The 23,004-nt window shown below is 36.8% G+C and overlaps 1 protein-coding gene across 4 annotated transcripts in view; it reads left to right on the forward strand.

The window, feature by feature from the left end:
• PIBF1 (progesterone immunomodulatory binding factor 1) overlaps window positions 1–19,838 on the forward strand; it is a 120,145-nt gene extending 100,307 nt beyond the window's left edge. For 3 of the 4 annotated variants that reach the window (XM_065831247.2, XM_065831332.2, XM_071806140.1), the window contains 2 exons: window positions 14,481–14,660; window positions 16,865–19,838. In XM_065831247.2, coding sequence (XP_065687319.1) covers window positions 14,481–14,660; window positions 16,865–16,921 — 237 coding nt within the window. In that variant the 3' untranslated portion in view covers window positions 16,922–19,838. Of the gene's footprint in view, window positions 1–14,480; window positions 14,661–16,864 lie in introns of those variants that run through there. The other variant, XM_065831417.2, reaches the window with a different exon arrangement.
• Window positions 19,839–23,004: the final 3,166 nt, after the last annotated feature.

The raw sequence follows: 23,004 nt of genomic DNA on the forward strand, positions 1-23,004 counted from the left end.
GAATCTATAGCTTAAAGACACCAGAGTGTAGTTCTCTGTTAAGTGCTAAAGTGGGATGAATCTGCTGAATCTTTTTAGCTGAAGCTCTTGATCCATGATTCTTTTTATCTGTTAGTTTGGGGTTTTTTTTGCCTTCTCTTCCAACAGTCAGCCTTTGACTAAAAGAAACATTTACCATGAGCTCTGTGATCTCGGCATTTCCATTGCCTTTCATGCTTGATGCAGTTGTTAGTATTTTGGAACATCAGAAGTGCAATTTTAGACTTCATCCATTGGCTCGCAAACTTCAGATGAAAACTTGGAAGGGCAGTCTGTCAGCACTCAGATGTTTGGCAAGAAGTTTTAGTAATCATTTTCTGAGGTTATGTTTAAGAGGTTATAAATTTGCTATGCTTTGATGTATGGCATTGTACTATTTCTTCAGATATTAAAGATGCAGCTGTATCATACTAAAGAAAACCAATAATGTGCACAATTAAATCTATTTATTTTAACTTTTCTGATTCAAGTACAGAGAGCAGAAAAGGACTTGTCAAATCTTGAAAATTAACAAACTGTTGTTTACGTTCCTAATGTGGAGTTCGTAATCCGTTGGTTTTGGGGGAAAACAAAAACAGAGCAGGTATGACAAATGGAAGTGTGCTTTTTATGTTTTAAATAGAAATATTCTCAGACACATGAAAAGAAACGAAAATGAGACAGTGATATAAGAGACACCAATAGAAGGCTTTAAACAAGTATTCCTCTAAGCACATAAGATCATCATAAACATCAGTTTATGTGAATATAAGGGAGTTAATTTGCACTACCCTTCTTTTTTTAACTACTTAAAATCACCTGTGTGCGGTGCAGTCTGGCAATACAGTAATTTTTAATCTATAAAGGTGAAACTAATACCGTGAAACTACTGTAGTAAGAAATAAAAGGGTAAAATTTATTACATAAGTGGTGTAAATGAAGGCTGTTTATAACACTCATTAATTTCCTATAACGCAATTGTTTATGCAGACATGATTAGTTATCAGCACATGAATATTATACACTGGTTAAAAAGATATGAAAACCTGCTGATATTTTATCTCCATTACACATCTGTGTGCTTGCGGTACATGAGCAGCTGTGCATACAAGTGATAGAATGTCAACCTGCTGCACTAGTCACCTGCCTTATTGACACGTTCACGTGTCACTGTGCCAAAGCTCTTCAAGCGACGCTGGCAACCAGAAAGCAGACTCTGGCTGTCTGCTGTGGGACAAAGTAGAAGACATACAGTAGTAGTTTAAATAAACCTATTTGATATCCATCAGTTAAATGGATACAGATACATGGGGTTTGATTGCTATTTGTTTACTTAAATCCAGACAGCTTATGTCAGTAAATTGTTGTGTCACTCTAACTGAAGTGAGTGCTAAATCTGTCTAAATATGTGTAGCTGAATTGATATGAATCTTCAACTAGACTGACTTAAATTTTTTTCAAATTAGCCACTGCGAGCTCCTGTTCTTTCTAAAACATATTAAAGTATAAAATTCTTATTGAACTGTTCTTGCTGAGAATAGTCTACAAGTTTAATATTAAAATGTAATTGCCTAAGTGACTGTTAATGTTGAACTTATTTTCTAGTTGGCACCTCAGAAGCTTTCCAAATGTGATGTATAACACCTTTTATGAGTAAAGCTAATGCTTTTATTTTACTACCATGTATCTCTTCCCCCTTTCCAGGTTTTCATGGTTTCTTAACTATGTCAAAATAACCGTGTTTAGTAATTGAATATTCCTCTGACCTTCACCACAGTAACTGAACACCTCACGAATATTATCTTCACAAATTAAAGCAGGAAAGTATCACTGTCCCTGTTTTGCAGAAGTAAAAACCACAATGAAAGAAATTATGGTTTGCCCAAAACTTCTCAGAGTTCGTGGTAGAGGTTAAGAGTTCATGTGTCCTAATGCAGTATCTTAATCACAGCCGCTCTTCTTTCCTTACATGTTTCGGTTCAAAAGCCTGAAAAGAAAATCTCCTTAGTGTTTATTTGTCCTAACCAGACAGAAATTAATTCCTTTCTCTAATTCATCTTCTTATACATGAACTGATTGTAATTTGAAAGTAGTTTCACAGACAAATTACATTTTCACTTTGTATTGTTCTAAGAATTTGCATTTATATTCATTTTTAATCCACATCTCTCAAAAAAGGCCACTTTCCAAAGTCCCATGAGTCTCTCAAAAATGAAATCTAATGACTTTTTTAGTTGAAATGTAGAATGGAATTTTTTAATATAGATATATTATAAAATAACAGCAGGCTGGATGTCTTATGTGAATGAGAATAGAAGTGTAGCTTATTTTGTCCAGGCAAACAGAGGATCTGATGGGGTGCAAGAAAAGGAGATAAACATAAAGCAGCATTCCATGGGTAATAAGAATAGAGAAAAAGAACAAATGACAGGGGAAGGTGAGGTTAAGAACAGAAAGTACTTATTTCATTATCTTTAAAATGTAGAAAATTAACTTGTTGTTTGGTTTGGTTTTTTGTTTGTTTGGGATTTTTGGTTGGTTGGGGTTTTTTGTTTGTTTTGGGTTTTTTTTTTAGTAAATGGTTGCCAAATGCTTTTGCCAAGTGTGTATAAGATTGAAGTAATTCCTGGTTATCAAGCAGGAGGAACAGCTACTAATTAGTCCTGTTAGGCCTTAGCAATTCATTGTTGCAGAATTTTAGTGTTTCCAGTTTTTAATGTTTCCAGTGTCTGAGAATTTAGTAGTCTCTGTGCTTCAACACATTCATCTCACATCAGTATCCTGCACAAAACCCTGTTACTTGTTAATAGTTATCCCATTATTTGGCCTACAAAAATGAAAGAAAAAGCAGGTGCTTTTATTCTTCTTTTCCTCTTTTGAGGAGAAGCAAGGTCTCCTGAAGTGTCTGTGCTTTACCTCACTTTGACCAGTCACTCCTATATTCTTGTGCTTTATCTTATTTTTGTATTCCACTTGGGGAATGCCCCTCACTGCTAAATTCTCTATGCCCACACATTGATTCCATCTCAGCAACGACCTTGAGGATTCCAGATGAGTTTTCATCATTTCATTATTAGTCATGCTTTAAAGTATGGCTAATACTGTCCTTAGCTGTAATTAAGTTATGCTGAAGAAGATTGGCTAGAAGTAACCCAGGACAAAAAGCCAGTGTGTAGGATTTAGGAACCTGGAGAGTAGTAACAGCTGCCATCTGCAAAAAACAGAGGTAGAGAGAAGTTCAGAGGCTCATAAAAAGCTTTGGAGTCATAAGGGGAAGGGCAGTACGTGTTTAATCGGGGATGGACGCTTAGTGGATAAAAGCAGAACAGTGCTTTGTTGGGGGAGAGGGGAAGGAAGGGGTAACTGCAGGGGTTGGGAAGACACAACTGAAAAGAAGTGATTGGTAACAGGTGCCTTCAAACAATCTCTAGCTCTGCCTCTCTCCCCTCTTTTCTCTGTAAAAGATTGTACATGATAATGTCAAAATTATTTGTGTTTCTAAAGCGAATGACTTCCTCTACATATATGTGCTGCAACTTGTTCTATATAAAAAAAATGCTGATGTACAATGCTTAGTTCTCTTTTTAAATGTTAAGCCACAGAGTAATTATCATTTTTCTTATGCTACGTTTATGTTCCAAGATTCTAGTTTCTATTAATGTTCTGCATGTTTTCTAAGTAGATTACAGGGACATTTCTGCATCACAAGTAAGCCCTGGAGCTATTCTCAGCTTAAAGCTTGGAGAAACAAAGTGACATTTACATTGCTAAACGAGTGTATAGAAGTTTCTGGCTCATTTTTTACAAGCAAAAATATGTTCCTAAGCAGTATTTCTCAATTTTGTTATCTATTTTGTTGCTGCCAAGCTTTAATAAAACTTGAATTCCAAATAATACTGAATTTAGGAGGAGGAAGGGCTTAACAGCTGGGTACATTCATTCTTTTCTTGGAACTGTGTTATTCAGAATGTCTTACTAGTATTCATATATATTTGTATATATTCGATAAAGAATTCTCTTCCCATTTGCAATGGTGCACACTAAACAATTGCGTACTAAATAGTGATTCCTACTCAGCAGTTTTTTCCTTTTTGTTTTTTTTTTAAGAATCTTAGAAAACATGGTAATAACACAGGGTTTAGTTATGTCGGTTAATATAAATCAAACATAAATACATTTTTTGCTTTCAAAAGTAGGAAGTTGCATAGGCAAAATGCAACTTCTTTATGGATTACGGGGTGGAATTGGCATGTGTATTTAAATTATTTGGTTTTGAGAGAGCTGGAATCAGTTAAAATTATAAACATTTAAACAAGAAATTGTTTGCTGTTGAACAATCTAAAATTGTTCAGATTTTCAGAACATTTAACCTATGTTCTGTTCTATTATTTTTTTCTGTATTGGCTATGAATGTTTCCATCACATTTCACTGCTTATCCACCTGTGTAAAAATTTTACTTTTGTTCACTTTATGGCAGCATTTGAATATTACCAAGTGGAAAGTGAATTTAAATAATCTGTAAGAAATACCAAAGACAGGGAGAATCAAACTAAAATGTTACCCTCTCAGGAAGTGCAGGAACTTTTACATAATAATTTAGGCAAGTAAGGATGTTTTGACATATTAGCAGTTTTAGCATCCTTTTCCTCTAAGCAGAACTTACTCAAGAAGGCATAATTTTTATTAAACTTGAATTTGAGTAAATGAATGTCACAATGGCTCGGATTAAAAAAAAATTAGGAGATTTAGTCCTAGTTATAATTGCAAATAAATTTCTGGTCTTTAATACAAAAAGTGAAAACAACTTTCAAAATTTGTCATGCAAGTTCTGAATTGTTAGACAAATTATTTTCTGTTTTACTTAGGAACTTAGGAAGATTGAACTGTTGAGAACAAATTTAAGATATAGCTGAAATAGGCAGAGATTTGTATGTATCTAGACAGATGCTGTTCACTGCAAAGACTGGGCCATTGTATTGTTACCACAGCTCTGATGGACTCACCTTATAAAACTGGAACTAGTTTGTAGATCTGTATAGTCACAGTCAGCTCATTTTAATTTTTTATAAGCATTGGGATATAGAGAACTCCTGAATTAAGTGTAGTGCAGAGGAGCTATCAACATCCTGGATATGATCTGGCATCTTTCCACCACCCCGTTATCAGGTTCGTTTGTTTGATCAGGACATTTCATGCTGTCTTCTAGTTTCCAGCTTTACAGTGTATATTCATGTGCCTAAGATGACCATATGTGCAAATCTCACACCAGGATTCTTGCTGACTTCTCATATTTTCAGTACAGCTGCAATAGAGGATGCAGCTATGTTAAATACACTCTGCTTTACATGAGGTACTGAACCATGACTTCTGATGTTTTCTTAATTGTATAGGTGGTTGTTAAAATCTTCTTTGAGCTCTGTAATGCAGGTGGGTTCTGCTCCTGATAGGCACAAGCCCAGTGGATTGAAGCTGAATTTGCACCATTTGTGCCACTGCATCCTGTCCATCCGCAGTCCTAAACAGTGGAATGGACTGACTTACTATTTGCTTCATTTTGCTTTCACATTAAAACTGAGCCTCTGTAGTGTCTTTCTACCTTTTCACACTTTGTCATCGTTAATATTAACATCCAACATTGTAAATTCTCTGCTAATAGTGTTGGTCTTTTTCCATTTTCAGCCAAAATGGGAGACAAATTATTCCTTCGAGGTTATAGGCTTTAGCCGTTCTGCTGTGTGTTTCTAGCTGTTTGGCAGAAATAAAACCTGTGAAGAACAGTTCTAAAATAATTCTTTGTGTGAATTGTCAGTGCTTCTAAAGAGAAGACATTCCAGGTACTACTTCTGCTCAAGACTCTCATTCCTTGATAATGACACATATATGTCTCATTTCTTTAAGTACACTCCAGAGTTAGAGTACCATACTTAAACTTTTTCTTCAAAGTGCTGTGTGCAAGTCATTGCATGTGTTGAAAGGTGGAACCAGTTTCTATTTCAGTCCTCTGGTCTCTTGTTCTCCAGAAATATGTCAGTGACTTGATGTTCTATGCCAGCAATCTGTACAGAAGGCTCCGTTTGTTTATCTCCATTTTATGATATTGAAGAGTTATCAGTGTAAAGATTATCCGAGAAGTTGTTTGTCAAGTGACAAAGTAGCAGAGATGGATCTTGACGTATTTTTAAAATCTGTAGTGTAGATGTCTACATCTGAAAATCATCTAGGGATTTCCAGTCAGTTAAAAAAAAAAAACAGGTACTATTATGGTGTGATTTACCAAATCCTCATCTAAAATCAGCAAACTAATTGTAACTTATAAATTTGTCACCAACAGGTATATAGAGGAGTCAGAAAAGCTAGTTTCTCTTAGATTAAATATTATTACTGGAGATATCTAAAGGTTGATGTTAGGAAGTCCAACCAAATATCATGTCACGTGTTCCAAAGCTGGACTGCAACCTGAGTTCTCACAAAGATCCCTCTCCATCTTGGTATCAGCTGTTAAATGATACAACTTTAGCATACTTTTATTTTCACAGAAAGTCGCAGTAGGAATCTAAGAGAGATCATCTAGTCCTACCCACCTGCTAAAGCAGGTTCACCCAGAGCAGATCACACAGGAATGTGTCCAGGTGGGTTTTGAACATCTCTAGAGGAGACTCCACAGTCTCTCTGGGCAGCCTGTTCCAGTGTTCTGTCACCCTCACCGTGAAGAAGTTTCTTCTCATATTCCAATTGAACCTCCTGTACTTCAGTCTGTGCCTGTTGCCCCTCATCCCATCATTGGGCACCACTGAAAGGAGTCTGGTCCCATCCTCTTGACATCCACCCTTGAGATATTTATAAACATTGATAAGATCCTCTCTCAGCCTTCTCTTCTCCAGGCCGAACAGACCCAGCTCTCTCAGTTTCTCCTCGTAAGAAAGATGCTCTAGGCCCTTAATCATCTTCGTAGCCCACTGCTGGACCCCCTCCAGTAATTCCTTGTCCTTTTTAAACTGGGGAGCCCAGAACTGGACACAGTACTCTAGATGTGGCCTCACCAGGGCAGAGTAGAGGGGGAGGATAACCTCCCTCAACCTGCTGGTCACACTTTTCCTAATGCATCCCAGGATCCCATTGGCCATCTTGGCCACAAGGGCACTTTGTTGACTCATGGTCAACCTGTTGTCAACCAGAAGTCCCAGGTCCTTCTCTGCAGTGCTGCTTTCCAGCAGGTCAACCCCTATCCTGTACTGGTGCCTGGGGTTATTCCTGCCCAGGTGCAGGACCCTGCACTTGCCCTTGTTGAACTTCATCAGGATCTTCTCTGCCCAGTCCTCCAGCCTGTCCAGGCCTCACTTCCTGCTGTGTCAGCCCTTCCTCCCAGTTTGGTATCATCTGCAAACTTGCTGAGGGTGCACTCAGTCTCTTCATCCAGGTCCTGGATGAACAGGTTGAACAGGACTGGACTCAGTACTGACCCCTGGGGAACCTCACTAACTAGAGGCCTCCAACCAGTCTCTGCACTGTTGATCACAACCCTCTGAGCTCTGCCATCCATCCAGTTCATGATCCATCTCACCGTACATTCATCCAGCCCACACTTCCTGAGCTTGCCTGGGAGGAGGGTAAGAAAACACACAGACTTCATAGCAGAAAATATCCTTAGTATTTTCTCTACCATCACCTTATATGCCCATCAAGCTTGACCCTACTGAACACTGTGAGACAGACAACGGTGAAGGTTGTTCCTTCTGAACCACCCTACCCTACCCTTTTCTAGATTGAGATCACTTTCTCTAAAGAGAGAGTTATAGGAAGTATATTCTTTTTCTTCTGAATTTTCTCAAGAACGTTTGTATATTGAACACAAACTTTTAATTCTCGAAAGACTGAGAAAATGTTTCTGAAATGTGCTCTTTACAAAACACTACTACATGGATATAGCATTCTTAAATGCTGGTTTAGGTTTCTCAAATCAGTATTCTTTAACATACCCTTAACCTCATCTTGTGAACTCTGCTTTTCCCTGTGCTGACTTGTTTGATGACTACAATAGCTGCCTAAATGGGAGAATGTGCATGTGAAGACAGATTGCATTGACTTAGCACCAACATGTCTTTCATCCCAGTACGGCTGTCTTCCCTCACTTGTATGTTCTACCATAGCTATTGTTTTTATTGTTGTTGTTATTTTAGAAGTTAATACAGCCAGAATAGTCACCAGACTGCTGAACTCAAACCTGCTATTTGACTCCCATGTTGAGAAGAGTCCAGTTTCTGGACTCAAGGTGTAATGTCCTAAGTCCCTCATGAAGCAATTTTTTGTCCAAGTCCCCTTTATGCAAAGGGGGATGTAGAGGCAACTTTTTTTGAACATAAAGACAGTGCTGTAATCTCTCAAGTTTCTCCAGACTGGATACATATTTTTATTTTCAGTTATAATTTAACCACATTTGGACCATATGGCAGCTAAAGTGAAGAATAAAAGCTTTCCAAAGGAGGTCCTGAACATACATGCTTTACTCTTAACAGTACAGAAGACTGTACAGATTGAGGGTAGGGACATACATCTAAAATCGTCATCTTAGTGCCTGACTCAAAAATTCTGAAACAACTTAAGTTTCGATCAGCATCTTTGAGGGAGGCAAACTTCTGTTTTAATCTCACCTTCAGCTGATTCCTCTGGTTTTGTCGGTGAAATTGGTTTTCTTGTGTAAAGATCGTAATATTTAGCACCTTTTCTGTGTTTCCATTCTTTTACTGGGAATGTATGCAGTTTTCTTCTCTGGGAACACTTGTCATCAAAATTCAGTGATTCTGCCAGAACCTAATACATTTTCTAGGACAGAGATTTCTTGTTCAGCTTCCACAATACAAGTTCTGTGCTTCAAAATGGAGTTCTAATCCAAGGTGAAGTTGCAATCATAAATTCTATATGGAAAGCTAAAAGTAGAATACCGTTTATCAAGGTAAAGGTTCAGTTAACTGTACGTGCTATTGTTAGGGTCACTTTTGCTTTAGAGGATATTTATCTGAGTGCAGTAACCCTGGGCTTCACTGTGTGAGGAACAAGCCAGATGGACTTAACACCCATTGGCTGCTTCTGTGATTATTTTAGTGATATGAAAAAAACATTACATTTGCCACCAGAATGAATTATCTTCAGTCCAGAAAGGCAGGTGTCTCTTCCTACTGAGAATTTCCAACTGTTCAGTTTGATCTATGTAAAGTTTCTTTTTAAGATCATTGTATGGAGATTATTTGAAGGTGCATGACATCCCTCCCATAAGAACATAAGAACTGACATTTATGTCATTGATTCCTGTAAGCCAGTTGTTTTTTTCTTGAGACTTATTTTGCATCTGCTCCCAGAGCATGATATGTAAATATATATCATTTTAACTGCTTATATAAATTTACATATTTATTATAATTATATACACACATATATGATGTTATGTGCCTTTGAAACCTCTTGAGTGCACAGAGAGGATTTTTCTTGCTTTGATTATAGCTACATGACAGAGAGGGTAAAGAGAAAAATCATCATAGTTGTTGAAAATCCACTGAAAAGAAACAGAATAACTTTCTTCATAAAGTGTCTATTGTGCTTATTGTAGGCTATTTTTTCATATACTTCATCAATTATTTACTTGATAAAACACCGTTCCCTTTTACACCTCAATCATTTCCCATATCAGGCAATTATTTTTCATTTTGTTGTGATTATATAAGTTTTTATTTCAGTATAATATTTAATATGTTACTAATTTGGAATTTTTGTATTACTGAATTAAGAAAATGTAAGATGCTTTTCTGGTACATGTATGTTTGAGCATGTATCCAGGACAACAAAAACAATGTTACTAGAGATCCCTTTGTAGTATCTATAACTCAAAGTACATTTATATTTCATATTGCTATTTGGCTTATTTTTGCATTTGCTCATCTCTATCTTCTAGTTGCGTTGCTAGTTGAAGGAATCAAATTTTATCCTTCTAAGAAGGACCTTCAGTCTCCATTTTTCTATGTACTATTTCAATTATCCATAATAAACAGGTAAAAGCAATTTTAAGTAAAATATAACTTAGTTTTACTTGCTTCAAGCTCAAAGATAGTAATAAGAATCTTCTTCTGAAATATGAGTAATATGAGCAGATAGCATCCAACTATTTTGCCTTATTTTACTTTACCTTCTAAAATGCTTAAGACTTCTTTGGTTTGGTTCCTTTAACACTGTTTTAAAACTTGATTATGTTAATATGAAATACAGTTTTTGCAGACTATAAGAGTCCCACAACAACAGCACTGAAAGCATTCAACCTAATAAATTAACAAGGTAGAATTAGGGAAAAATCTCCAAACAGAAAACACTTGAATTAATTAACATCATGGAAAAGATTGGCACCTCTCCTTTCTCAGTACTTAAATATCTCCCTGTTTGTGTATTGGCACACAAAATTGCTTTTGCTATTTTTAACTAAGGTTGTTGGGCATCACAGTACCAAAAGTAAATGGAAATAAGCAAATAAGTTATTCTGATACTATTTACTGTGCGATACATGTTACCTCACCTCTTGCTACCTCACTCGCATTGTTCTCAGTCCATTCATCATTTTGAATTCTGACTAATTTCTGGTCATGTATGCAAAGGTTTCAATGACTCTTTTATAGTTCAAGTAATCTTCATTAAATGTGAATTAATGTCCATAAGTAAGCGCAATACAGGATGTTAGATTGTTCTAATGTATGAACCTATGTATGCTTAGGAAAGCTTAGACGCTCTGTGGTGTGAAGGCCTGTTCTAAAAATGCAGTTCTTATTAACACAGCAATTCAATACTTCAGATATGTGTGTGAGGGGATTGCACATTGGCTATTCAGAATGAAAGTTGTTTTAGGTGAAGTAGAGGGCTGAGAAAAGTAAATTATAAGGAGGGTGAGGTGAGAAATGGATTCAGCTTATGACCACTAGATTTTGATACCTAAATGGAGGTGGCTGCAGCGAGGTAAGCATCTGACTTTGCTTTATAGTCAGTAGCAGCCCAATCAATATGGGCAGCTTTGTTCCAACACCATTCAGCCGACACACTTCTGGATGAGTTGAATGACTTTCCAATGTACACTGCCTGTAATGGAAAATTAGATTCCTAGCTCATGTGTAGATACTTAAGTTTAGACACATAAATGTTGGTGTTATAAGCTTGAAGTAAATCCTATGTAATGTGTCACACAGCTCATTACCTTGGTTTTTGGCATTTGTGCTGATAGGCAGAGCAGGTTAACATCCTTAACAAAAATTCACCAGGTTTCTGTAGACAGACTTTCAAAACATTTAATAATACAGTATAGCCCTCATACTTGTTTATATGGGTGAGACTCATTATACATAAACAGTGTTTTTGTGCCAGCTGCATACTTTAATTTTTTCCTTGTTTCATCTTAACCCACCTGTTCTTGCTAACTGCGTTGTTTTCCATGTATCTGCACTGCCACATCCCCACAGAATGTTGTGTAAGCGGGGAGCGTGTGCTTGTGTGCCCAAAGTTCGGGACCAAAGCTGCAAAGCCAGCGCAGAGAGGAGCTCAGAGGTGTTAGTACTCATAGTCCTCCCAAGAAGGATTGCTGTCTGGCTTTCCAAAACCAAAGCCCTCAGACCTGGAAGCCTCTACAGAGTGACGTGGCTTGCATAGCACGACTTGCTTATACGTCCAGGAGCCAGTGTGGCCAAGACCAAATACCTCCACGGAGAAACTGGGACATGCAGAGCTTTACCAAAACTGTCTCTAAAATGCACTGAGTAACTGAAGTGAATACTCTGAGTAAACAGTTTGCACAGCTCTGCCTGGACACAGGACTGTGGACGTGACACAGTAGAAGTGTATAATAATTTTAATAATTCATTTCACATCTTCCTTTCCTTACCTTATCCTGAAACTAATACATGTCCTTCCGCACAAAAGATTCTTCCCGTCTATTTTGAACCCCATACCTACATTCCCTTTTTTTCTCAAGGTCCTGTTCACACTGGCACAAGTTCACGTATTTCTTCAAGCACAGCTCCAGAGCTGTTTTTTCCTTCCTAGCTTTCTAGACCAACCTGCCAGTTTTTAGGATTGGAAAGTATTATTGACTCATGGTAGCATGCTAACAGTAGCAAGTAGTGCTAATAACTCTTTGTTTAGAATTTAAAATAAAAGCAAAGAAGGAGCAGAGGAAACTAAAGAGATGGGTAAAAATTCAAGACAGAAGTTTTCAGTATTTCCTTGGTTGAAAACAGCCCATCTCTTGCAAATGTGCTGGGCTAATTTTCTTTTCTTGTTTAGCAGTACACATACCAATGATCTGATTGGATTCAGTGTCTCCTTTGCTATTTTGCCAAGTTTGTTAAGGTCTTTCTCACTGAATGTGGAAGGATCTTAGAACAAATATTAAGGCAACTTTGCTAAATTCTCGTGATAAATTTGGCTGTGATGCCAAAGTAATTTATTCATTGTGGGCTAATTTGTCATCCCCACTCCCTGACATTCCTTCCCATGGCTGCACATTGGAGAATTCTCCTGTCACAGGGGAAGCTCGTGTGAGGGCTGCCGCTCCAGAGCCTGTTCCAAGTCTGGAAACAGACAGGGCTGTCAAGTACAGGACGGATTCTGCAAAGCAGAGAAGACCTTAGGCTGCCCAGTGGATCTTGACACAAGAGAATTTGACCCGACACATACAGGTTTCAGCTCTGTTTCTGAAATAAATCTGCACGACAGTTTTGGGGTTTTGCCGTGTTCAAATGTGCAGCTATTTGGTCCACAGAATAACACAGCTTAAGTAGAGGAACAGCACTTGTCAAAAACATCGCTTAGGTACACTTTAATCTCCTGTGATGGTGCATTTACTTGCTGTATACTCGCTGGAGTTATTTTCATCAAGAAATTCTGTCTATGTGTCGCTTTGGCAACATCTTTGCAGAGTTTACAACTTTGACAAACATGTTGGCACCAGCTATGCAGTCCTTTCAAACAGCTGCTCCGCAGTCATGCTGTTTCAACATGCCACCACACATGGCTGAATTATGCAAATAGTTAATATTAAATGACTGAGATACAAGAACAATTTGTACACTCGATAAAGCTGGTCTGTGGTGTGTAACATCCATTCATATAACCGAGTTAGCCCGGGACAGTTTAAAGGAAACAACATGATTCTTTTGACTTTAAATTTCCTATTAAAGGCAGCAGTGGACAGAGGGAATGTGTATGGCAGGAATGTTTTAAAAGGCTGAAGGGTTTTTTGAACTCGGTACTAATAATGCAATGAAAATAGAACATGCATCAATGTCATTTTCTGGCAAGTATTAAGAAATAGGTAAGATACGACAAATGTTTGTCATTCAGCTATAAATATGAGTTACCCTGTTCTGGTTGAGAGATAAGATAGAATGTTATATATGTAGAATGCTAATACATTAACAGTATTACTTATTGAAGATGGCAACATTTGTAAAAAGCAAGCAAACAAAAATATTAATAGTTTAAAAAATGTAAGATTGTCTTAAAATTTAATTTCAAAGGCTTTTCTACTGACAATGCCATTCTAGTGCTGTAACAATGCTCTAAATAATAATAATACAATAAATAATACTACTAAATAATACTTTAAATTCTGTAACTTATAGTGATTATACCCATTACATGTGTGGGGAGAGAATGTTTGGCACGTGGTGATGCAAGATGAGAAAAGAAGATGTCCAGTTAAAGTCACAAAATATTATGTTTTTTCTCACTTTACAGGAATTTTGAGTAATCTGTTTTGTTCAGCTAAGTAGTAAGAAAAGGTTTCTTTTTAATTAATCCAAATTGTTTACTAAGCAAATTATTAAAATATTAAAAAAAATGCATTTCTTTATGTTTTTGTTTTTCTTTTCCCATGTTTGAACTTTCATTTTTCACAAAATTTCTTTTCCACTGTGACCCCATTTTTGCTGTAGGTCCTCATAAGTTTTTTCATTGTTGTTTGTTTGTTTGTTTGTTTGCTGATCTATATATAAAGACACATACATATTTCTAGTAATGTATTTATAAGACTTCTGTGCAAGACCTAGCGCTCAACAGTACAATTTGTCGTGGTCACTGAAATTAGATCTGTAAACTCCCTCAGCCTGACAAAATAAATTGAAAAGAATTCTTTTCAATTAAATGGCAGCTTAAGTTAAAAGAGATAGTGGGTTCCTTATTACACAGTAAATGTTCTCTTTTACAGCCTTTAAGCAATACAAAATTTGAGTTGTATAAATCCTATGTACCTTTCTTACTTTTACTAGTGTCCAATTAGTAATCTAATTAATTATGGCAAGCATATATTCATGCTTGTTAGATTTACTGATCCACTTACACATTTAGTTTGAATGTAAATCTATTATTAACAAATATTTAATAGGTTCAAATGTAATTTTACTGAATAACTTAGCATTGTTCTTTTGTGGTTTTATAGGAACTAGCCACAATGAAACAGATTCTAATTAGTCTACATGGTAAACGCTACGATCAAAATTTACCTCAGTCTCATATTGATGTAAAAAGTGCGACAGCAAAAAACAGATCAAACCCTTCAGTAAAACTGCTGCTGGAACCTGAGGAAGAAAATGTATTTACTCCTAAGCCAACATTATTTGTAAGTACCATGCTAAGAGTAAGTGCCATAAGCTTTTTTTGATAATTCTCACTTTTTAAACAGAAAAATGTGGGTTCATACTTCAAGGGAATGTATAATTAATTTAGCTGAATACTTGCAGCTCTCTATGGGAACGGTCAATCTTGATAAGTTACAGTTTATGATGTTACTTAGCTATTTGGTAGTTTCTGCATCTTAAATTCACAGCAAACTAGGGTTTTTTTTAAATGACACATACTATTGCAATATCAAGAGTGGTTAGCAATATTTTAATAGCTGAAGGAATCCACAGACTGTGTGTACAATTTTAAATCTACCCTGATCATGTGTGGGTTGAGCATGTGCATATATATATATATATGTATTTAGGAGCAGGAGTGAGGAAGTAGATGTATCTATGTATATTATATTCATGTATACATGTATATTAATGTGTGTACATCTAAACAGATACTAAAAAATACATGCCCAGTATTGATATCACTTCTGTTACTAAGGATGCCTGATATTATAAAACCCTCTTTTATTCCTCTAGAAACTAAATGCTTGGATTTAAACATTTCAAGTGGCCTGCTTCAGATTTAGTGCCTCTAGTGTTTGAAAGCTTCATTAAAATGGTTTAGAAGTTTCTGACTATGACTATGTCTGAAATGATAAATTTAAGAGAGCCAAGTTCCAATGCTGAGTCACAAAATAAATCATGACTCTTATTTACACTTCTTGAGGCTACTGTTCCCTAGAATAGAGTGCTTGTAGCCACACTATTTTTTTTTCCTGATGAAGACTTTAAAATTCAATGTCTTAAACAATATGAAGTTTGTATTGCAGGACATCAGGTGCTGTTTTTATAATACAAAACATAGGAAACGGTCGCAACTCTTGGATGTGATGTGAGGGCTTTTGGAGATTTTAGGGTTCAAAATTTGCTTGGATAGTGTTACAAGACTAGACACGGGCATACTCAGGGTTGTCTCACCCATAGTCTTTTCTCATACAGTCCAAACTTGATCTGTGACAGAGCTGTTCAGTGATCCAAACCAGAGCAAATATGTGAGCTAACTATTAAGTTGTGTAGACAGTCCAGGGTTTCAGTGTTTAATCTGTCCTGTCTTTCTTACGGATACAGAAATGGTGTAGGAATCTAGAAAAAAAATGCTTTTACATTTAGAAATTGTGACCAGTTTCTCTTTGAGAAGTTCTAATCGTTTCAAACTTTGGAGTAGGGGATTGAAAATAGGCAGATGGCAGAGTTTCTGCCTATATGGGGAAAGAAGTTAGTAGTCCTGTGAAAATCCTGCCAGTTTAGCTCAGTTTCTAGAATTTTAAAAGCTTGAACAAATAGAGCAGATTTATTTTTGTAACTGAAATCTTTAAATGAGAAAAAGATGGAGATTGTGATGAGAACCCCCACCATAAGGCCAGCTGAATAAAGTCCATTTTTAAATTGAATGGTTATTTCGTCTTGGAGGAAAGAATGACTAGAGAGCAGACAGAAAACAGGACTAGAAACGGACAAGTTTAGGGACAACAGACAAAAGATGCACTGCCCACTAATGCAAGAGATTATACCCAACCCTGAAGCAGAATAGTCCTTACCTTGTTCCACCTCCATTTCTTTAGTTTTATTTCTCTATACAAGCAGCCACTGAATTTGCCACAAAAATGTTATCAAATCCTGACTGTGTAGCAGTAGCCCATAGGACTGTGAAGGCAAGGCTAAGCTCCTCATAGAGAATTATTTGTGATTCAAATACTCTCTACGCTGTCAGGAAACTGCAGAATTATTTTATTTTTAATTATATTTTTTAAGAACTACATTTCTGCATAAAGCATTGGTCAATATGGCATACCTAAGATCTCTTTTCTACGTTCCATCTCGTTCTCAAATAGAAAAGTCAGATGATGCTATTTCAAATGAAATCTATTTACAGCACAGTTGATGCATGTTTTCATTGTGATAGATATGTTAAAACAAATAATTTACTTCTTACTGTATAATCTGTTTTTTATAAACTAGAAATAGGGAGGTTTTAATACAGATATGTAGTAATAATAACCTTAAATTGTTTTTAATTTATTTGCATTTAAGCAAATAACTCAATTATCACTGCGAACTATATAGGAAGGAAAGAGGCTTAGTGTAGATTGCGTGTTTTTCTTCTGACTTTCACTGTCTCACAATTAAAACGTTATTTATTTTACAGACAAATAAAGAGGGACCCATATGGTACAAGAAACTACAGAAGAAAACTTCACCATAGCATTTTTCCAAAATTATTCAAAATAATCCTTCGGGGAGCTTTTCTTTGAAGAAAGTTATTTTCACCATGATGATGCCCTATTTATCGTAAAAGCAAACAACTGTTTTATTTTTAATTGGTCTTTTATATCTATCAAACAATCTTATGCTTCATAAAATAATTTTTAGACCTGTCATGTGAATAAAATGTGTGGAAACAATGCATGCAATGATTTTACTAACATATATTTGAATTTTAAAACATAAATAAACACTAGCGTATTGTACACATTTATAATCTGGGCAGTTAAAGGGCGTGTTATTCAGAGTGTTCAAATTCATGCATGTTTCAGCTTTTTATATTGTTTTTCTTGGATCCTGTGTTTCATGCCACATTCCTTGCAACTTTTCTGGCTCATGGAAATTTCAAAAATATACATCAGTTGGCATCAGACTATGTCCTACTTTCTATGAAGGAATTTCACGCCAGGTGGAAAAAAAAGTTCAGTTCTTATCAGCCTTGATTTGTATAGTTTGTTGTTTGATATCACTTGTTCTACCAAACAGACATCAAAAGTATTCTATAGAAGCAGTAAAATACATCTTAATTATCGGCATGGATACTTAGTGGGCTATATACACTTGCTCTTACATAGTTACATCAATGTAATAATGAAAATCAAACCATGATGTGTGAATACTGTAGCATGTAATGGTGAAATGGCTAACATGCCATATTTCATTGTATGAAAATAAGCCTCGTCTTCCAAGAACACAGTCCATTTATTTATTCCACTCCACTCCACTGTCTACTTAGAATATAGAAAAGCTCTCTAATATTTATAGCACTTTTCACTGCATATGGTACATTTCTATATGTCACATAAATATAAACAATATTGTTTAAGTGACTGTGTACTGAAAATACTGCTCAGATTTCATTTAAGACAAAGCTCTTTTTCCTTACCTCATTTTTCCATGATAATAAGTCTTCAACTGATTTACCGTTCCTACCTGGACATGAACAGTGTTTTTTTACTACACAATATTGAGCTATTTCAAGCTTATGAATCCTAGATGCACTTTTATTTATTTTTCAAACAGCATTTTGAAGCACAGCAGTACTTTCTCTGTTCCAGGTAACCTTCAGTTTCTTTCTTTATTTCTTTATTTTTATTTTCTTTTTAATTCTGAGAGAATGAGGTTATAAGGCTAGCAATTGCATGTCACAGGATTAAAATTATCATTGTGTGAGAAAGGCCAAGCACATAGACAGAGTTAATATCTTTTATTAGACTAACTGGTGTTCACGGGGGAAAAATACACAAACCTTTGGGGTCAGAAATCTATCTGTACAGACATTCCCGAATAAACTTTGGTTTCCTGAAGTCTACGGTTTTATCTAACTTGATTTTTTATGTGAATAGAATCATTAACATGTCTTTCATTGGAAACAGCTCCTATATGCAAATACTAATTTTGTAATTTGTGATAGACATTTTATACGATTCACAGTCCCTAGTTTAACTTCCCCGACTGTCCTGTTTATCTGTTATCACCCAATAATTAGTACATTGTATTATCTAGAAGGACTGTGAGCTATTTTAGGCAAGATACTAGTTGGAATCTTAATGATTCACAATTTGTCCTCCTCTAGTATCCTTGTAGACAAATTGGTGAGATGTGGACTATAAGGTGGGTGGAAAATTGGCTGACACACCAAGCTCGAGGAAATGTGATCAGCAATGTGACGTCCAACTGGCAACCAGCGAATAGTAACATCCCTTGACAAGTTCACAGGCAACACTAAATTTGGGGGAGCAGGCTGTACACTGGAGGGCAGGGTCTCGGAGGGGCGTCAACAGGCTGGAAATTCGGTCAACAAGAGCCTCATGAACTTAAACAAAAGCAACTGTAGCCCCACATCTAGAAGGAAGTGACCCTGTATGCCAGTTCTGGCTGGAAAGCAGCTTGGCAGAAACAGACCTCAAGGTCTAGTGGACGACAAATGGAATGTGATTCAGCAACAGGCCACCCATCCTGGCCGGTATCAACAACAGGATGGCCAGCAGATGGAGGGAACAGATCCTCGCCTTCTGTTTGGTGCATGGGAGACCACATCTGGAGTGTTGCATCCAGTTTTGGGCTGGTTCAAGAGAGACATTGACATATTAACGTGAGTCCTCCAGAGATTCCCCAAGAAGACCAGGGGCTGGAGCACCTGATGTAGAAGGAGAGGCAGAAAGAACTGGACTTGTTAAGAACAGAGGGGTTAGGAGGGAACTTGTTGCAGTCTCCAGCTATCTAATGGGGTGGTACAAAGACAACCTCCTCTCTGAGGTGCACAGAAATAAAGTAGGAGGCACTGGACACAGGACAGACCAATAGAAAATTCAGCTATTATGGAAAATGTTTTTACTGTGAGGGTGGTAAAATATTGGAAGAGGTTGTCCAGAGAGGTGGTAGAATCTTCATCCTTGGAGATATTCACAACTTAACCGGACCAAGTCCTGAGCAACCTGGTATAATTGGACCTGATGTTGAGATGGACTAGATGAGTGATTTTCAGAATCCCCGTCCAACCTAAATTACTCTATGGCAATATTGCTAAATATACTAATGTAAGATAGTGATATTCATTTATTTCTTAGCATCCAAAAGACACAAAGTGTTTAATTCTTCTGTGGAAATAAAACACACAAGAACATTCTGATGCTTCCAGAATGAATTGTACATTGTACATTTCTGTGTCCTCCAGGCAGCCTGATTTTCTAGGAAGGCTGACAGAAAATCACGCTGATTTGTTGTGATATTTTAATGATATTTAAACAGTTCTTCACATGACAAAGAGATGTATTCTGGCAAAGGATTTTTTTTTAGAAAATTACGAACAAGGTCCATCTTTAAATTTGCAAAAATAAAAGTAATTTGTGAACATATACTGATAACGCATAAAGCTGTTGGTAAATTCTTGTAATTCATGCAGTCCATGTGTAGATCTACTCAGTATGTAATTTTTTTTTCTACAGTTGAAGACTTTGTATTTTTCCTGTGTCTCCTCACTAGACTCTAAGGCTGTAATTAATTATCTAGGAGGAGGCCTTCTAAGCTTTTCATGTGAAACCTAAAATGTCACTTAAATAATTACTCAAATGCGTAATGCCTTACAGCAAAAATTAATGAACCTTTTTGCTCTTTAAGTAATGAAAAGGTTCAGTTGCATTACCTGTACCTCATTTTTACTGATGTTATTTCCCACAAATGTGGTTGTCAAATAAATTCTGCCAAAATTCTTCTTCAAGAAATGGTCTTTGCAGTTTCCCACTGTAGTAGGCCTTGTGTCAACTATGCATGAGTCAAAAATAATGAAGTAGAGAGAAATTTCTAAGGGGAGTCATGCATGTAAGCAACTTGTGACTTAAGTGCCCAACCCACATAATCATCCTCAGTTCCTCTTTTTCAAACAAAAGGGAGCAAAGAGAGAAAAATCTCTATGTGCTGTTAAGTTTCTTGGTACATTAGGTTGGTGTTACTTAAGTGATAAGTTTCATAAGTATATGAGGTGAAAAGGAAAGAAGGAAAGACAATTGGTTTACAGCAGGTTAGATTATTTTTCTAACAGTATTAATTGCTTTCTCACCTTTCTGTCTCTTGCTAGAAGCTCCGAAGCTATAAAGTATCAAACTTTGAGGAAAAAATTGAAAACATGAAATTGGTTTTTTTTTAAGAAGGGCTTAAACTTTTAAGGCTTGTTGCTGAATTCTGTGGTCACACTTTGCTGGCATCATGGTTTCTGAATATTTCCTAGGCAAAGAATATTTCCTAGGTAAAGAAATGGTATCTCATTGGGATTTGTAGTCTTCTTCCCCTTCAAGACTTCTTTTACAAAACAGTGGTGAAACCTTATAAAAGAGGAACAACTTTAAATCCAAATATTAGTTGTCTGAATATTTGTCAGTATCCCTGGGATACAATTTGCTGCCTCTTACACTTTAGCTGTTATTTTCTGTTTCAGTTATCCTTGTGTATGATATCTAGTTCCAGCAAAAAAAAAGGAACACTCACTCTGCTAAACCTCTGACATCTGCAAGATGGTTCGATCAAATTCTTTTGCTCCTGGTGGGCATTCATCAACTTCTGTGTCTTTGGAAGACATGACTCAGAGAGCATGACTTCCTAGAAAAACAGACTTTTAAAGAAATCTTTATGTTATTGTGTATATGCCTCAATCAGTTGTCGATCTGTTGCACGTTTATTTGCAAACAGAATTATGCACAGCAGTTTGAGTCTGTAACTGCCTGTCATCTTTCGGGGTTGCTCCCATTAGGGAGATCCACTGAGGAAAGAATTTATCTCCCTGTTAACATTACATTTAATAGAACACGTGCCAGATTTACTGAGCCAAAGGAATGCATCCGTGTTATTTTCTTGTACCGAAGAATATGGAGAATCTGCATTCATTCTCGACCTTTGCAAATGAAACAAGTATCTCTAGAAGATCAAGTTTTGCTTAGTGTCTTTGGGCAATATTATCCCCTTCTTAAATTCCTGGGATTGATTGGGAACTCTTGACCTTTAAAGCACATACTTCTGTCGCTTAATTAAGGCAGTTCCAGTGCGGGTATGTCAGACCGAAGCTGGGCAGCCACCAGCAGCAGGACAAGGTGCGAACTCTTGGGGGGCGGCATCGCTGGCGGGAATGGGCAGCACTTGGGAATTACGGAGTGGCGGGTATTGCAGGAACTTGTAGCAGCAGGAGAAGCAGGTACGGCTCACAGCCCTGAGACCCTCAGCAGCTCTTTAAGCCCTCTGCTGACAGCACAGGAACCACCGACTTTGTTCCACAGGGTTCCCTGGGTGTCTTTCTTCAGAAGTTTTGCATAGCAATAAATACCAGCTTACACTTTAAAGGATGAAGGGTATAAAAAGCCCCAGCAAATTTCATCCCCATGAAAGCAAAAAATGACAGAAGTATTAAATGAAAAAAAAAAAATTACGATTGATCATGGAAACAGCTTTTACTCAGAAGCTTACATGTTTTCATAGACTGTGTGCCCTTTTTGAAGATACTACAGAAATAACCACTGTAAGAGAGAATGCCGCTTTGATTGAAGCAATAGAATCAACTTTGTTTGACCACGAATAATTGAAGTCTTTGTGTTAATGCTTCTTTTAAGGAGTAGTGGATCAGTAAATGTAACTTAATTGCAGGAAAAGTCTCATGGATGGAATTTATGACTGCATTTCAATGAAAGTCTTTTCATTTTTCCTTTTGGTTAAATAGAAGCAGCATTACTTATATTATTCAGTGTTGTAGCTGAAATTGTCAGCAATTCCCAGCACTAGATTTTATCATGATTTTAGAGATAAGTATTGCAGCATGCAAGACCTTCTCTTTTGCTTTCTTATTCAGCTCTTTAGAATAATTTGTTTATTTGTGTATTATTAAAAGGTGGAGCCTGGCAGGGCAGTGCGTGACTTCTACGATGGAGTTGTCATCTAGAATTTATATGTGGGTTTTAAAACAGGATCGTTACCTAAGTACTGTGGCCGTTTTCTATAAAGAGCTGGACATATTCCCACCAAGTTCTCTCCAAGACCTTGAGAGAGGGTCGTTTCTGTGCCCAAAGCCCACCACTGGTGTAGTGCCACACACACGAGACCTGTCACTCTGCCTTTCACTGCCTTCTGGTTTCCAAGCACAGAGCTCCCACTGCCAGTGGAGCCTGTAAAGAGATTCACAGGTTGTCATCTGAGACTGCGTGTAAGGTGTTCACACAAAAATCAATATCAGTCATCTCCTCTGTGATACTGCGGGAAGTGTAAGCGAGGAAAAAATACAATATTTTGGTGCAGTCTATTCACTTCCCACCTCTTCCTTCTCAGGAGTTAAATTGGTTTAGCATAAGAATAAAATTCCAGTGAGTCTTCATTCCTGGACACTGGAAAGGAAATACCCTGAGTCCTTCTTTTCAGATACTTCATCACAGATGATGTGTGTTCAGGTCCCAGGTACTGACCAGAGCACTCCTAAGAGATCATTAGGCACCACTTCTTACACATTAATCTTTATTTTATTAACTTAATACTCAGATACTAAGTCCC

The sequence above is a fragment of the Patagioenas fasciata genome, chromosome 1 (genome assembly GCF_037038585.1).
Source record: "Patagioenas fasciata isolate bPatFas1 chromosome 1, bPatFas1.hap1, whole genome shotgun sequence".
NCBI classification, from domain to species: Eukaryota; Metazoa; Chordata; class Aves; order Columbiformes; family Columbidae; genus Patagioenas; species Patagioenas fasciata.